This window comes from Nansenia antarctica (genome assembly GCF_963989245.1).
Source record: "Nansenia antarctica genome assembly, chromosome: 10".
Classification (NCBI taxonomy): domain Eukaryota; kingdom Metazoa; phylum Chordata; class Actinopteri; order Argentiniformes; family Microstomatidae; genus Nansenia; species Nansenia antarctica.
The window spans coordinates 10,447,203-10,464,487 of NC_137680.1; the positions used below are offsets into that span (position 1 = coordinate 10,447,203).

The 17,285-nt window shown below is 44.4% G+C and overlaps 1 protein-coding gene across 1 annotated transcript in view; it reads right to left on the reverse strand.

The window, feature by feature from the left end:
- Nucleotides 1-606: 606 nt before the first annotated feature.
- Nucleotides 607-17,285, reverse strand: part of arhgef2b (rho/rac guanine nucleotide exchange factor (GEF) 2b) — a gene marked incomplete at its 5' end in the record, with an annotated part of 57,815 nt that continues 41,136 nt past the window's right edge. Inside the window, 20 exons of the mRNA XM_080540946.1 lie at nucleotides 607-1,203; nucleotides 2,330-2,507; nucleotides 3,013-3,375; nucleotides 3,549-3,599; nucleotides 4,075-4,116; nucleotides 4,263-4,321; nucleotides 4,681-4,773; nucleotides 6,527-6,724; nucleotides 7,552-7,619; nucleotides 7,832-8,004; nucleotides 8,336-8,412; nucleotides 8,601-8,849; nucleotides 8,970-9,087; nucleotides 9,716-9,841; nucleotides 9,957-10,207; nucleotides 10,449-10,592; nucleotides 10,811-10,920; nucleotides 11,499-11,628; nucleotides 12,263-12,326; nucleotides 13,667-13,734. Of these exons, the coding sequence (XP_080397072.1) occupies nucleotides 1,121-1,203; nucleotides 2,330-2,507; nucleotides 3,013-3,375; nucleotides 3,549-3,599; nucleotides 4,075-4,116; nucleotides 4,263-4,321; nucleotides 4,681-4,773; nucleotides 6,527-6,724; nucleotides 7,552-7,619; nucleotides 7,832-8,004; nucleotides 8,336-8,412; nucleotides 8,601-8,849; nucleotides 8,970-9,087; nucleotides 9,716-9,841; nucleotides 9,957-10,207; nucleotides 10,449-10,592; nucleotides 10,811-10,920; nucleotides 11,499-11,628; nucleotides 12,263-12,326; nucleotides 13,667-13,734 (2,645 nt within the window). The 3' untranslated portion in view covers nucleotides 607-1,120. The remainder of the gene's footprint in view (nucleotides 1,204-2,329; nucleotides 2,508-3,012; nucleotides 3,376-3,548; nucleotides 3,600-4,074; nucleotides 4,117-4,262; nucleotides 4,322-4,680; nucleotides 4,774-6,526; nucleotides 6,725-7,551; nucleotides 7,620-7,831; nucleotides 8,005-8,335; nucleotides 8,413-8,600; nucleotides 8,850-8,969; nucleotides 9,088-9,715; nucleotides 9,842-9,956; nucleotides 10,208-10,448; nucleotides 10,593-10,810; nucleotides 10,921-11,498; nucleotides 11,629-12,262; nucleotides 12,327-13,666; nucleotides 13,735-17,285) is intronic.

Genomic DNA, 17,285 nt, shown 5'->3' on the forward strand with positions numbered 1-17,285 from the left:
TAACATGAGTCAAAGGAGGTTTTGGTTGGTGTGGGATACTTGAGTTGACTTTGGATACCAGCATAATTTACTGTAGCCTACCTCAGAAAATGTACTCTTGTTGTTTGTTACATTCCACCCTCAAGACTGAACCAATAATTAAGTGCACACCATATTTACTCTGATTACATTAGTAGTTACTTTAAGAAACTTGTGACTTAACATTAGATTAGAGGTCATAATACCCCAGAAACATTTAAGTACATCAGTCAGTCATTCCAAATCATTGAGTAATTCATACAGTAAATCAACAATGGTGTTTGTAAATTATAACTTTGGTTCAATGTGGTCCTTGTGTGTGTATCCTTCAAAAAACAGTTAATTGTAAACCGCCTTTCACCTTATAAAATGCCTTACGGCCAAATACCCTTACTTTTCCAGAAAAAAGAAACAATTTGGATTTTTTTTTTAAAAAGCAAGTTTAAGTGTTTCAAGTGTTTACGTTCAAGAGGGAGTGGGGTGAGGGGTAAGAGTTGATTAATACCCGCGGAACGTTTAAACAATTATATACAGTATATATATACACCCCCCCCTTTCCTGACCCCCGCCCCCTCCTCTATGGTCCTTCAATGGTCTGGAGTTTAGTTTCAGTCAGTCAGACCCACCACAGACAAGCCAGGTCTCAGAGGAGACAGTTAAAATAATGACAGACAGTTACAGTATATAGTAATATCATAGTTCCTACTGGTATCAGTGGATACCTAGATCTAAGTCCATGGAATACCTTTGTTGCTATGAATCTTGTCCCCAGTCTCTCTTTTACAATGTTGTCTTTGTTTTTTTTCAAATGGTGATAAGAGGATCAATCTCCTGGTTGAAGCCTTCAACATAACATTTGAAAAACATATAAAAAACCATCATACAACACTCAGAACACATTTATATCACAACATTAGAAGATATAATACGCTTCCTGGGTCATTTTTCTATGCCAAAGCAAAAAAGAACAGATGAAATCACTGAAGATAAGTTCAATTAAAGTCTTGTTGGTTGAAAGTTGAAACTAGGTTGGTCCAGTCCTCACGTTTGTTTTTTTCTGGTTGCATGTCCAGTTTATGGTCTTAAAAGGCCTGGGTTGTCATTAACAGGGAGAAGTCTGGGAATCGGCTTCAGATTCCCGTGCCTCAGGCCCACACTCGCTCTCCTCCGGGATGTCTTGGAGATCTGGGGAGGTCACAGCAGGTTAGTCATGATTTAACATCTTGTTAATGTTGTATTCATGTCTCATTAGTGGGTCGATCAAACAGGATGAGCTTTGTCATGTCAATAGAGGCTTTCTGACAGGACTGAAGGATATACTCTACGTTCCAAGACACTGACTGGGGTAAAAATGTCAGACTGAGGGTGGTCAATATTGTCAGAATGGTTATCCACCACTCATTAATTAAACAGGAAGTTGGGGGAGGAGGGGTGGGGGGGGGTTAGAAACAGTGTGAGCAAGAACGTTTAGAGGCTGTAGCTGTATGAGGACTACAAATGCTCTAGTCTAGATAGTCATCAAATTATTGTTCAGTCAGAAGGCTGAAGAAGGGTGAACAAGGCCAGACAAGCATTTGTGGCTGTGAAGGCAGCCAGTGTAAAAGAAATATGGGATAGAGGGAGAGGGAGGGAGGGAGGAACGGGATATGTTTCCCACCCTTTCTGCAAATAGCTGAACTGACAATCCTGTGGCAGAGAGATATGACATGCAGAGGAACAATGTATTATATTGCATTTCATCTAATTGTATTTTGCACAGCTCTTTTGCACTATAGAAGCCACTACTGTAGTATTCTTATTTCACTTATTTACTTTACTCATTATTGTGATTTTGTATCTTGATGCAACAATGCCAATGTTGAGGAACCATAGCCAAATAATTGTACTCTTGTGGACTTTGAGACGTAATAAAAGACTTGTACATTGAGACGTAATAAAAGTGATTCTGATTCTGAGATATGGCAGGGGCAAAAGGTCATAAACCGAGAGGGAGTGTGTGTGTGTGGCTCCCAATGAACATTCCTCTTAAACTATTTCTAGGTGTGTTGCAGTTAGTTACGGAATTTGCATTACCAACCTCTCTAACTCACTGATAACAACCTAATCGGTGACTCATACTCGTCACTCAAGTATACTTTATCTCTGAATATTGTAATAAACAGGGGTTTGATGGTTGAAAATAAGTTTGAGGTGTGATCTTCAGCTCAAAAAGAGGTGTTGGTGCCAACGAGAATGTTCATTTGACCCCATTATACAATATGTACCTGTACAAGTTGTGTTTGTGTCTAAATCATGTTGTGGACAGTCTCACCTCTTGGACTGTCAGAGCGCGGCGAAATCTTTACGACTTCTGTCTCTTCCTCTGACATTTCCTCCTCTTCCTCGCTGCCTTCCTGTACGCCGTCCAGTTGGTCCACTGGTTCTTGACAGGCCAATGGGGCGACAGGGCCCGGCTCTCCGTCACCACTCCCTCTTCTTTTGGGCGGAGCCTGATGGAGTGAGTGAGAGAACTGTCATATCCTGTGGAACCTCTTGTGGAACCTCACCTACCAGGTGAGGCTATTCCATTCTATGCATTACAATGAGCCCATCCTCCGATGTCTACCTTCCCCAGCCTCTCCTGTCACCTTCAGGTCAACTATAGTGTACATTAATCTACGTTCAAAGGTCTAAAGTCTTATGTCTACTCATTTTCTTGTTTATGATGACATCATCAGCACAGTTACACTCAAGGTAAGCAGGCACTTCAGGTGGGGACCAGAGCGAAAGCACCACTTTATTACACACACATTAAGCTGCTACCTAGAACCATACAGAGTTCTTCAGCTGTGGGAAAACCCCCTGAAGAACCATGTTGGGTTCCATGTAGAACCCTGTCCACAGAAGCTTCTAAATGGGTTCTTCAAAAGGCTCCCCCGACGGGGACGGCCGAAGAACCATTTTGGAACCCTTTTTTCTCAGACTGCACAATTTGTCCTAGTGACGTCAACTCACCTGCTCTGAGACGACTACGACGTCGACTTTGTCTCCGTTACTCCCTCCTTTGCCTCTCCTGCCTCTCCTGCCCCTCCTGCTCTGCTGTGCCTCTTTCAGCTGCTGCTCTAGCTGGGTCCTGGCCCTCTCGCTGTCCTTCATCTTGGCCTCCAGGGGGCGTAGCCTCCCCACCTCCTCCTGCAACAGACTGTGCTGCTTCTGCAGCAAAGCCAGTTCTGCCAAAATGGCCACCCCCGGGCCGGTGTCGAGGCCCGTGTCACGTGACATGGAGCGGCAGAGCCTGGGGGCGGGGTTCGGGTGAGTGGGGGTGAACGGAGAGGCGAGGCACAGCTCGAGGACTGAGTCCTGGCGAATAACGGCGGCCTGAGTGAGAGAGAGAGAGAGAGAGAGAGAGAGAGAGAGAGAGAGAGAGAGAGAGAGAGAGAGAGAAGGAAAGAAGGAGAGAGAGAAGCTGTAACCACAATTGAAAAAGACAAAGTGAAAAGATGAAACGGACAAATGTGTTATATATCACTCTGTATGTCCTGTAGCCTGACCTGTAGTGCGTGGAGCTGAGCACTGAGGTTGACCAGCCTCTGACACACCTCCTGAAACAGAAACACAATCAATATAATCATCTCGTCATCAAGTCAAGTTTATAATCTGACATCTTTAAAGGTAGACTCAGCAATATGAGGGGGCGGCTGTGGCCCAGGAGGTAGAGCCGGCGTCTAATAATCAGCAGATCGGTGGTTCGAACCCTGGCTGGTCACATGTCGAGGTGTCCTTGGGCAAGACACTGAACCCCAAACTGCTCCCAATTAGCGGGCCGGCGCCTTGCATGGTAGCTTGCACCCATTGGTGTGTGAATGTGTGTGTGAATGGGTGAGTTAGAGGCCGTTATAAAGCACTTTGGAATAAGGCGTTATATAAGTCAGTCCATTTACAATAGGGGGGGGCCTTCGTCCTTGTACACTGAAGAAATCAATAGCAAGTGAAATGTCTTGCTTGCATCCAATGTCCCGTGGTAATGTCATATCGCTGAGTGTACCTTTAAGTTGTGAGAAACTTCACTAGTCATACCTCGTTCAGGGGTCTGTCTTGTAGTTGGTTACCATTTCGGTCCTAAAGGGGTGGAGAATAAATATGTATTGCATTGAATTAACAAAAGCAACAGTTTTACTTCTCTTATGCACTTCACTGATAATAATACAACTATTTTGCAACTCTACTGTCTAACCAACTATTTGGCATTGCCTCTCCATCCTCACCTTGGGGGCTGGACTACCATTGACTTCATGTGTTCCATTGACGGATATGGAATCGCCATCTGTGTAGATAGGATTGGGGGATAGATACACACACACAAAAAGGAGAAAACGTTGTCAGAATATAGTTTTGGAGGGATACAGAATGTTTGGACGGTCAATATTCTCATCATTATTTCTCATGCAATAGACCAAAGTCAAAGAACACTGCATTTAAACACTGCATTTTTGTCTTAACAGCATCAATAGAGATTCTTAAACAACTTTTAAGTCAGAGCTACTTTTGTTTTATTGACACAGATTAATCCAACTGTCGCTCTGGTCCACAAGAGAACGAAATAAACCCAAAAAATAAGCAACGCCATTTTTTCTCACTCATGCAGCAAAAGAAAAAAAAGAAGGAACAAAATAAACCACTCACTGCTCACTGGTGCCACTGGGTGGTTCTGGTCACCGTTGGTACTGCAGGGGAGCTCAATGTTCGAACCCAGCAGCAACTCACTCAGCCTGTCAACTAATTCAGGGAAAGAAAGCGAGAAAGAGAGAGAGAGGGCACACATTAAACACAGAAGACAAAGGGTATATGAAAAAATACCATGCAGTACAGTATTTCACACAATCTGTTTTAATGAAAACAGCTGAATGGATCTATGTGATATTTGGCCTATTATTTAGTCTGTCACCACTCAGAGAAATATTCAGTAATAGATGACAGGCAAAACTGCCCTTCTCAATGCAAAGTGCAACACAATCTTCTGTAGGGGCTAGTAGAGGACAGTATACCCTGGTCATCCTTAGGTCAGGTTGACTCTTGTGGCGCTTCTCCACTACTGTCCCGTACCGTACCAGAACTTGTGCGCCCGGTTTGTTTTGCTTTCTCCACTGCCAACTGGGCCGTACCGGGCCGCAGTACCCATACTGATTTTAGCTACCCTTCCTGACTCGGAGCTAAAGGTACTATCCAGGCTACGATGTGACGCTGCAGACCGTTGATCGGTTTGATTGATAAGTGACGCATCGTACAGATGTTGTTTACAATGGTCCGAGAGCCTTGAGACCGAAAGCTCGCAATAAACATCGTTTTTTGCACAGATTTGAGTGTGCAAATGCAGATTTTTTGCACTCTATTTGATACTCTTCAGCTGCAGCACCCCAGCTAAGTCTGATCACGGATGAGCGGTGGTATTTTCACTACATTGGTCATTTACATGGTGAAATACATTCTTAGACATGACTACGTCGTCATGATTACAAAGATGCCACTTGAAATGCATGAAACCCAAGTTTATTTGTGTCTTACACACACGTTCGCCTAGTGTTTGACTGCCTGTAGCCTAGTCACGAATGTTCCCAGTATTGTTGCTTCAGACGGAACAATTTGTTTTATTGTGCTTGCTGTAGCAAGCCCACAATATGTTATTGCTCATATATATTTATTTTAATCCTGTTCTTTTACCAACTGCTAAAGATATTGGCCCCCCAAATCTTTTTACAACTTGTTTAGCAATTATATTATGATGTTTCTGTCGAACCCCGCAGTGAAGGTATCTATGCAACGTAATGTAGCTAGTGAACAGACGTGGGGACTGTCCCGACTCGCTCCAGGTCTGTTGTGTATAATGGAGAAGTGTTTCTGAAAATACGGTGCGGGTAAGATACAAATGCGTGCCGTCCTGTACCGTCCCGGTCTGGTCAATGGAGAAGTGCCATTAGAGAGTCCCTGAAGAGCTCTTACTGGAGCTCTCTCTCTGCGGGGCTAAGCCCCATGTTAGCTGTCCTTTCACACTTGCTGCTTTAGAAGAGACATTATCGTACCCTCTGGCATGGCTCTAGGACAAGCTAACCCTACCCCATACGTCTAGATTTATTTATCCAGGTTAGTCTCACTGAAATAACATATCTTTTTCAAGAGAGACCTGGTCCAAGACAGCAGCAAGGGGTAACAATGTTGCAGATCTTAGATCTCCTTGGTTTGGAGGGTTTCTACAATCTCTTACCAACAAACATGGTATCGGTCATTAGGTGTTAGGCCTGGGCACTCACTGAAATAGAAACTGACCAGCAACCTAACCAGCAATCTAAAGCAGTCTTTAGGGGCACATTGCTACATCTCCTTACCCTCTGAGAAAGAAACTGAGTAAATGTACATGATCCAACCCTAACGGATGGCATCTGTAAAGTAGGGTTTGGCCTGGTCACACAAGTGACCGTAGGCTTCTCTATGGTAAGACTCAAGTGACCGTAGGCTTCTCTATGGTAAGACTCACCCTCTGAGATGGAGTCTGTGAGCAGGCGTTCAGCCTGGGGCGCGTGGGGCGTGTCTGCTCGGAACATGTTCCTGGAGTTGGTGGGTGCCGTGACCTCCTGACCCCCGCTGCCGCCTGTGACCTCGGCCAGGTCAGAGAACAGGGTTACCCTCTCCTGTAGCAGCTCCAACACCTCACTGTCCTTCTGCTGGATGTCCGCTAGGAGAGGGAGAGACACTTAGTTATTCTGCTGGATGTCCGCTAGGAGAGGGAGAGACACTTAGTTATTCTCACCAATTCAACAGTCTTCATTGGCATGAAAAATGGTGCACATGATGTTGAATTAAGTGAAAAGGTGTCAGATTATTCATATTAAAATACACTTTGTAAATAACAATACAAGAGACAAGACTTTTGTGTCAATTCTTCTAATTATAACTGATAAATAGCCTACATTTAATGGCAACTGCAAACGCCCATAAACATTTGTTTACATTGCCAAAGCAATAAGTAGACACAAAATCGTAACAACCACACACATGTACAGTAATAGTCCCCTTACAGGCACGCATTGCTGGAAATAATGACATTCATGTGCAATTGTTGTCATTTAAGTAAATGTAACTCGTATCTTTTCATATCTTAGTCTTTTAGTCATATTTTTCTTTTCTTTTTCTTATTCGTCTTTTCATATATATGATACCTTGATTTAATATACTGTATTCCTGTATTACAGCTTTGCCATCAAGATAGGGTTAGGGAGTGTATTGAATGGGTAAAGAGAAAAAGCAGGAGAGAGATGGAGCAATGCCACTAGAGCAGTGGTTCTCAAACCTCTCCTCGGGGCGCCCCAGCCGTTCCACATATTTGATCTGTTCCACCACCAGCACACCTGATTCAACTAATCAAGTACAAAGCAATTATGATATGAACGGCTGGTGGTCCCCGAGGAGAGGTTTGAGAACCACTGCTCTAGAGGGAGAGAATCAGAGAGAATCAGTGAGGAAAGAGGGATGGAGGAGAAGACATTAGGTGTTGCAGCCTACCTCTGAGCCTGCGCAGTAAGGCCTTGTCTTCTGTCTCAATCAGGGGGAATTCCTCTCTGGATGGACAGCTGGAGAGAGAGAGAGAGAGAGAGAGAGAGAGAGAGAGAGAGAGAGAGAGAGAGAGAGAGAGAGAGAGAGAGAGAGAGAGAGAGAGAGAGAGAGAGAGAGAGCTGGGTCATGACTAGAGGCTAGGACATAGTAGCTACTGGTTAGGATAGTAGTGTGTGTGTGTGTGTGTGTGTGTGTGTGTGTGTGTGTGCTTGTGTGTGTCTTGTCTGACCTGCTGACGGTGTGCTGTATGAGTTTCATCCACTTGTTCCTGTCATCTTTGGAGGGGGCGTGCAGCTCGTACATCTCAGGAGGTGTGGAGCTACTGAGGAGGAACATCCCCCGCTCCTGATTGGCTATGTCCCTGACAATCAGGCCCTTCAGAGACAACACCGCAGGCTTGTCCTGAAACGGAGAGACATTACTTCATACTTTAGAACAACTTTAATCTATTTCATTTTTTGTAACATATTTGTATTCAAAGAGATGAACTTTTACTTATAAGCCATTTATAAACCATTCATAAATAACAGACTCACTATTTACAAATGATCACAGTTATGAACGCTATTGAATGCTTTGTGAATTATTAGTAAGTACATTCACAAACATTTGAAAATGATTTACAGATGAAAGTTGTTGAAATTAAAAAGGTTTTAGAAAGTGTTTCCAAATGTTTTGTTCAATATATGTTGAAGAGGGGAGAGGAGAGGAGAGGCAAGGCTAGTAAACTAACCAGACAGGGGAAGATATACTTCTGGTCCTTCTCTTGCATGAACACCAGGATATCTGTCATCAGCAGCACCTGCACGTCTACACACACGGTCAAACATATTAGACCCACACACGCACACGCACACGCACACGCACAGTCAAACATACCACACACACACACACACGCACACACCCTGCACATATGTACGCACGCATACACACACACACACACACACACACACACACACACACACACACACACACACACACACACAGCCCTCTCTTACCTTTGAGCCTGGACCCTTGTGTCTTCCACAGCAGAGTTCCCTCGTGGAGGAGTGTCCTCCGGAGAAGCTCCCCACCCCGGAACACCCCCCCTCCCCTGACCTCGGCCTGGGCCCGCGGGTCCAGCCTGGCCCTGATCTCCTGGAGCCTCTGGGTCCTCTCCAGCTCTGCCACCTGACTGTCCACCGAGCTCAGCATCTCCCGGAGCAGTGCCAGAGAGTTGGCCAGGGACTGGGCCTCTTCTTCACTCCCTGGTGGAGAGGAGAGAAAAGAGTGGCTTGAACTTCCATGGCTGGAATACTTTTATTGTCCCATGTTTTTGTTCCATTGTACTTCATTTCTGGATAAAAATGTGTAGTAAGCTCTCTTACCCTTGGTGTTGTCTAGGATACGCTGGATGAGGACTGGGTATTTGGTGATGCGCTGGGTCACCAACAGGATGCACTCCTGGACGCCATGGCGACGCAGCAGGGGGCCCCGGCTCACTCTCTGGAATATGGGATGGATGACATTGATGATGATATTTCATTTTTCATTGCAGGAATGTGCATGATTAAATATTAAAGACGGCCACCAAACAATAATACGGTTCCACAGTCACAAGGGCCCGATTCTGTCCCAAAGCTAGGGGCTGATGAAAAGCACATCCTTGTGACTACTGTGATGGAAGGAAGCAGAAATACTCCTATTAATGGGTGTGAGACCTCTTTATTGCCTAGGAATACCTACAATGGGATATTTGTTTCAGGAGTTCAGGACTAAACTCAAGATGCCCTCTACATTCAATGTTCTCTTTCCACCACTCCTCCCAAGGCATGGGAAAGCCCTCAATGCCACCTCCTGACATACACACACGCAACCCTTTTCTTGTGCCTTCTTCTTTCCCCTTTTCTGTATCTCTCTCTTCCCTCTCTCACTCTACCTGCTTCATCTGGTCTCTCTGTCTCTCTCTCTCTCTCACCCACCCTTGCTTCCTCCCTGAATTCTCTCTCCCAATTGAGTACCCTTCATCATCTTATCAATCTCCCTTCCCCTCTCCCTCCCTCTCTATTTATCTCCTTCACTCGTGCTCTCTCGCGCTCTCTCGCGCCCTCTAGCGCCCCCCCTCTTCTCTTACCCGTATGAAGTGTTGGAACCTCTTGTCTCGGGCCAGTAGCTCCTTGTACAGTTTGACAGCTTTGGGGTGGCGGCTGCAGAACTCAGCGTAGGCCTTCCTCATCTCATCTGCACACTGGCCTGAAAACTGAACACACACAACAGACATCAGTGTGTGTAGTTGAGTGTGCGTGTGTGTGTGTGTGTGTGTGTGTGTGTGTGTGTGTGTGTGTATATGTGTCCAGTATTCTCTCCAGTGTTACCTGTTGGGTGAGCAGGTCCCCCAGCTGGTGGATGGTGAAGTTGGTGGTGCTGCCCTGGGCCAGGCTGTGTGTGCGTCGGGACATCAGTTGGGAGAGGAAGCGTGTGTGCATCGCCAGCAGCTGGTCCAGGAAGGGGAAGACGGCGTGCACCACGCCCGGCTCCAGGAGCACCTCATCCAGCATGCCCTGGCGGAACACCCCCTCCATGATCCGCAGGGTGCGCACGTGATGGAACTCTGTCTGGATCAGCTCTGAGGGGGTCGGACAAGACACAAGATCCTTTAGCTGACAGAAAACGGAGGTCGGTGAAATTTGTTTTCAGCACAGCATGATGGGGAGCTGTACGTTTACTGACATATACTGTATTCGTGTGTGTGTGTGTGAGTGTGTGTCTGTGTGTGTGTGTGTGTGTGTGTGTGTGTGTGTGTGTGTGTGTCTGCACACGGACGTGTGTTTGTGTGTGTGTGTGTGTGTGTGTGCGTGCGTTCTCACCGTAGATGACGTCCTGTCTCTTGATGACATCTTTGCGGTGCGTCTGAAGGTAGGAGGAGTCCACCGCCCGGCTCCAGGAGTCAGCCTCAAAGTCCTTCCCCTCCCTCTCCAACTCCTCCAGCAGGGCGGCGTAGTACACCTCCCCTGAGAGGAAGGAGGGATAAGGGACGTATGTCCATTAGATCATTCATGTTTTTGTCTAAAAAATACACTTTGACACTTTTGAATCCTATCTGATTTCCATCATGTTTACCAAAACAGCGTGTTATTCCTCCTTATTCATCCTCCTTATCGCGTCCCAAAACCTCACTTTCTCTATCCACCCCAGCCTCCCCTCCCCCCTCTCTCTCCCTCTGTCTTACCTTCGTCGTTGAGAGACTCCATGGACATAGCTCTGTTTCTGAAGTTGAGGGAGTCAGTGGACTGAGACAGGATTCTACGCAGCCCCAATGGAGAGTCATCATTCAGGTTCCTGTACACACACACACACACACACACTTCACAATTAACAATTGGACTACACATGGTGGAGGACACACAAAACGTCACTAGCCAATGTAGAGTATATGCAACAAAAAAAAAGAAATAGGTAAATGGACTGTAAAGTTGAAAAGTTCAACTCCACCTTATTCGCTAATCAGCTTTAAACCTCGTCCCCATGCTACTGGCGAACAGCACATAACAACTGGCCTTCATGGGAGCAAATTTACTGAGTAAAGTATTTGTTAATATTAGATTTTAGTGAATCACACAACTGCGAGGCATGGCTCCGAATCAGAAAGGTCCGTTGTGAAAGCACTAGGGGAAGGTGCTGTGGGATGAGAAATGGGAGGTAAAGCTAATAGCTATGAGTCAGGAGTTCTCCCCGATGTTCGCATTGGGTCAAGTTTGATGCATTGGTCCACCAGACCTTCTACACATATTGGGCCAGAAGTGTCTGGAAACAAGATTAAATCAGCTTAAACATCTGTCTCAAACCACATCTTTCTTTTCTCCTATTGGTCAGATGGGCCGTGTGAAAGACCAATGAGGTTGCAGTGATGCACTCACCCCAAGTTATTGGTGGAGACACTCTTGGAGAGGGAGAGGCCTGTTCGGACACGCCGAGAACCCAGGAGGGACTGACGGAGACTGTCGGACGGATAGATGGCTGAGCTGGGTCTCTCCTTCATCATAGGGGCTGGAGAGAGAATGAGAGAGAGATACATGGATGGACAGACAGACAGACAAACAGACAGCAAAACAGAAAGAGAGAGAGATAGAGAGAGATAGATAGAGAGAGACAGAGAGAGACAGAGGGAGAGAGAGAGCGTGTGTGTGTGTGTGAGAGAGAGAGAGAGAGAGAGAGAGAGAGAGAGAGAGAGAGAGAGAGAGAGAGAGAGAGAGAGAGAGAGAGAGAGAGAGAGAGAGAGAGAGTTGGGTGGGTGAGACAAACATTGGAATTTCAACTCAAGATTGAATGTACTTACAGGTCATACCTGATAAGATAAAGACCCAAATTTTACCCACTGTGTTTACTCAAACTGTTACAACAACATTGACTTAGTTATAGATAGATGCATACAAGCCATGCTGGAAAACTGATATTCTTATGTTTATGCACACTTAGGTATGCAGTGGCCTCCTTAGCTAAACTTGCAGCATACCGGTAAATACATATCAATATTGGACATACATAGTGCAGTGGCTTGCTGTGTCCAACAGGTGGCCCTGCAGTACTACAACACATCCACATGCCCTGTGAAAGCAGGAGGGAAGAGGAGGAGGAGGAGAGGAAACGACATGGAAGTTGTTGAGGAAAAGAGAAAACTCACTTTTGGTCCTCAGAGCCACGTTCTGCAGAGCTGAGCTGTTCCTGACCATGGCCAGCTTCTGTTGCTGCAGCAGAAATCAACACAACAAACGAGTCAGACCCATTTCATCACTCACTCTCTAGTTCTCACTCACTTTTCAAATTTTTAGAAAAGATGTTAACTTCTTCATATTATTTCATATTATTTCTTCGATTTCTTCGATATTCTATTTTATATTTTTAGTAGGACCTAATTAAGCAGACATTCTTGTTGGGCACAACTGAAAAGCAGTCAAAGAAGGAAGCTGGACACTTTGAAAGCAGCGTAATTCTATCCTTTATTCAATAGATTCTCAATTGACTGAGGCAGGGACAGCTATTGCATTCATGTTGATGGGCTAATAGCTCTTTTAGAGTTTTGTATGGACATGTGTCTTTGAGCATTGTGAAAAGGGCTTTACAACAAAAATATATTATTATTATTATTATTATTATTATTAGAAAATCCTAGTTTTTGTGTCAGTCAAGGATTAGAAAACTGAGATCAACACATTATTGTCAGATGATAATGACTGACAATGTGACATCAGGTTGCACTCGGACCCCAAAGAATCTGACCAGTTCAGACTCCTGACAGATCCTTGTATAGTACTTTCAGATAAAGCTGAAGACATACATCAATAGTATTGATTATTTATATCTTGTGGTGGTGGTTGGTGAAGCTAATTTAATCTGCCTTGGTCCAAATGTCAATACAATTCTATATATACAGTGCCCTGTGTAAGTAATGGGACAGTAAAGCATATTTTATTCTTTTAGCTATACACGCCAAAGGTTCGGATAAGTAAAAAAAAGAATTAGAGATTCTCAGCTATTATTTCATGGTGTTTATGTACATGTTGGTTTCACCATTCAGAAATTACAACACCTTTCATGCATAGTCCCCCTATTTTAATGTTTCCAAAAGTAATGGGACAATTGGCTTGACAGGTGTTTCTGGTAAGGTTTGCTATTGGTGTCTGTCAACATGAGGACCAAAGACGTGTCAATGAAAGTCAAGGAAGTCATTATTAGGCTGAGGAATCTGAAATGGATGGTGAAACCAATATGGAACCTATATGTACACTTCAAATACAAGCTGACAATCTCTACTTCAGCCTCAATGGTAGTTGCTTGAAGTCAAATCCAAACTTTTGGAGTGTAGAGCCAAAAGAAGAAAAAATGCTTCACTGTCCCATTACTTACGCAGGGCACTGTACATGTGAGTTTTCACTGGGATGCCCCTTTAATACAGTTCAGTCTACTCTGAATGGTGTCAATCATGTTCACTAACCCTATATAGTCTCCACTCTTTCTTTCTTATCTCTTCCCCCTTCCTGACTTCCCCTTATCCCCCCCTCCCTCTTCCCCCTATCCCCTCTCTTACCTTTTGTTTCATCTTGGCACAGTTGGCCAGTGTGTCTCGACAGCGGTTGTGGATGGTGACATTGCAGGCTGCAACACAGAAACACACAGAACAGTCAGCACAGTGGTCAACACACACACACACACACACACACGCACGCACGCACGCACGCACGCACGCACGCACGCACGCACGCACGCACGCACGCACACACACACACACACACACACTCACACAGACACAGACACACGCGCACGCACACACACACACACACACAGACACAGACACACACACACAGACACACGCACACGCACACACACACCATTTCCAAGAGGCAAAACTTCTTCTACACCACTGTAATAGCCACTGTTGTTGAGCATGCATTTGTGTGAGTCAAGAAATAATGGGACCATATGCACCTTTGTTAACTGTTGACATAAATGTGTGCACACACTAGCTAGTATAGACAATTTAAGATGTCAAGTGGAAAGTAACCAGCTGTGACACTGTGACAGGTCTTGTCATGTCCACAATGATATCATGCAGGCATCACAACATAGCAAAGTGTTATTGTAACTTCAAGCCTAAGCTTCAAACACCCCGGCCCTCCCCCATCCTCTCCGTCCCCTCACCCTCACTCATTGTTAGAGAGACTTCACTTCCTGTGACATGTTTTTTAGACAGGAAGTCCACTTTTAATGTAGATGAAAGGTTGAGAGGATGTCGGAGGCAGGAGTGTGTGTGTGTGTGTGTGTGTGTGTGTAAAGAGGTGATTTAGAAAGGAGACTGCACTTAAAGATGTATGCCATCATACCAGATATTTAGGCAAATAGTACTTTCAGAGTACATAGTACTTTCAACTGTTGGGATAACTTTTAATGAAGTCAGTTCACTGAAGCACGCGTCTGTGCTGTACTGTGTTCCCTTCACGCCCTGGAGAAAAAAGTTGACCCCCTCGATTGTCATTGTATAGTTCGCACTCTAATGGTAAATGGAGTGCACTTATAGCGCCTTTATCCAAAGCGCTTTACAGCGGCTTCTCATTCACCCATTCACACACCAATGGCGGCAAGCTACCATGCAAGGCGCTGGCCCGCTCACTGGGAGCAATTTGGGGTGCAGTGTCTTGCCCAAGGACACTTTGACATGTGACCAGCTGGGGATTGAACCGCCGATCTGCCAACCTTGCGATCATTAGACGGCAGCTCTACCTCCTGCACCACAGCCGCCCCTCTGAAGCCTGACTATTGATCACATATTCCTCAAAGAGAAATGCATCTCAGCCTATTCATATACTTTATTGTGGCATTCAGTTACATTTCCAGCTTCCAACATTACGTAACGCTGTTCCTCTACAGATGTATCATTTCCATTACAAACCCATACCCATTTCAACTCCCCCAACCTAAGGTGATGTCAAGTTCACAAACCATTTTAACTGTTAACATACAACTTGTTACCATTGATAAACTATTGAAAACGGGCCAAATAACCAATAATCAGTTATATTGAATAGAAAAGGGCCACACCACGAACAGGTCATAAAATTATGAGCTCACTTCCTCACCCAGCATCAGTGTGTGTGTGTGTGTGTGTGTGTGTGTGTGTGTGTGTGTGTGTGTGTGTGTGTGTGTGTGTGTGTGTGTGGCTAAACCCACTCAACAAACATTAAATGTCTACTGGAGGGCCAGAGGAGTTGTGAAGTCAGTAGGTTGTCATGCGTGCTAATCTAACTAACTGTCACAAGGTTGTCTTTGTTCTAACAGCAGGCCTAGGCCAGACAGCCAGACACACAGACACAAACACAGACACACACACACACACACACACACACACACACACACACACACAAACACACACACACAAACACAAACCCCAACAGAACTCCCATTATAAAAGTATACATATTCCTTACTTCATATTTCCAAAGTCCCTTCCAGGATAACACATTCAATACCAAAGCTGGCTAAATGTTGCCAAACAGAGAGTTATGCTTTGGTGGGGTGGCATTCCTATTTTCAACCTAGAGTTTCCACAGAAATGAGAGGGACCGAGGGGCTAAAAATACACACTGTTTGGGTGTGTTCTCCATAAAAGCCAATGTTTTTAAGGACACAGACTTGGCTAACATGCTTTCCACTTAGAACTCATAATGAGAGGCACACTGTTGCCTGTTCATCTGTTCAACAAGTTAGGGTTGGACAACGTTTGTAACTAAACATGTAACTAAACAATTCATGTGCACATACAGTATAACATCTAAAATAAGTCACTCCAAGTGAAGTAGCCTTACCTTTCATAAGCAATTATGAACAGTAATGCATGCAGGGTATATACAGGAATCTTGAGGTTAATTTCAATACCTTTCTAAGACTTTTTAAAGACCTTGTCAATATTTTTCCAGACCTCACCGCCACTTCGAGCTGTAACCGTTTACATCAGTGACACCTTTAACTTAACAGTTTTAGTTTGCAATAGACTAGACCCACTATCATACAACAGAATTTCCGGTTAATCTTTGTTTTTTAATAAAAACGAATAAATTCTTTTACTAAACTTTTACTAAAAGTTTTTAGGACTCAAACTCTTTGGACAGAGTCTAATTCAGAAAAATACCTACACAATTCAAGACCTCATAAAATCGTGATAAGACTTTTTAATACTTATTAAGGGTCTTGATTTTCCCAAAATTGATTTATCAACTTTTAATACTTTTCAAGACACCGCGGATACCCTGTGCATGTTTATAGAGCACAGAGAAGCCTGCTAAAGAAGAGCCTAGCTCCTTCACATAGGCCGTGGCATGACTGCCTGCATGAGCCAGTACACTAGCAGAGTAGTCCTGAAGCCTGGCTATAGAGTCCAGCTCAGAGTACTTTGACACGCACCGGTCAACACCCACATCATACATGCCGCTTGAGTGGGACAGGCCATATACCATATTGGCTTCAGCCTCTCTTGATAAACCGGGACCCATTCTCCCTGCTGCTCGATTTAAGTGAGAATGCTGCAGAGAATATACTTATATCTGTAATGTTATGTTCACACACAGAAGTTCACTGACTCGTTGCAGAAGGAGTGTAAACATATTGGGTGAACTTCCAAGAACTTTTGGGTAGACGATTGAGCTGTGATAGCTATTATGTAACCAACTATTCAGGCTAAATCAAACTATTTCGACTATCAACTATTTAGTTATTTCATTATGTAAATGCGAAATGCGACTGCAGTGTTGCAAACCATGTGGATTGTAAGTTGCTCATCGAACATTCTGATTTTAAACATGCTGTATATGTATTGAAATTAAAAAAGTGTGGGTAAAACATGTTTTATGTGGGTACCTCAAATGATGCCAAATATTAATATTTAATATAAATTAATACTGTCGAGTTGATTGCATATTCATACACTCAGTGTATTGATAAACAATTCTTACAGATCGAGCCTCAGATATACAGTATTGTATGACAAATTGTATCACACACACACACACACATCCCAACCTAACCACACAGCACCCCTGCCCCAATTCACAGGGGCCCACAGGGACCAATCATAATGTAGGACAAGGTCATGATGACCCCCTATCAAACCATCTCTGGGTCTCTGGGGCAATAATTATGGCTTCATATCAGCCCAT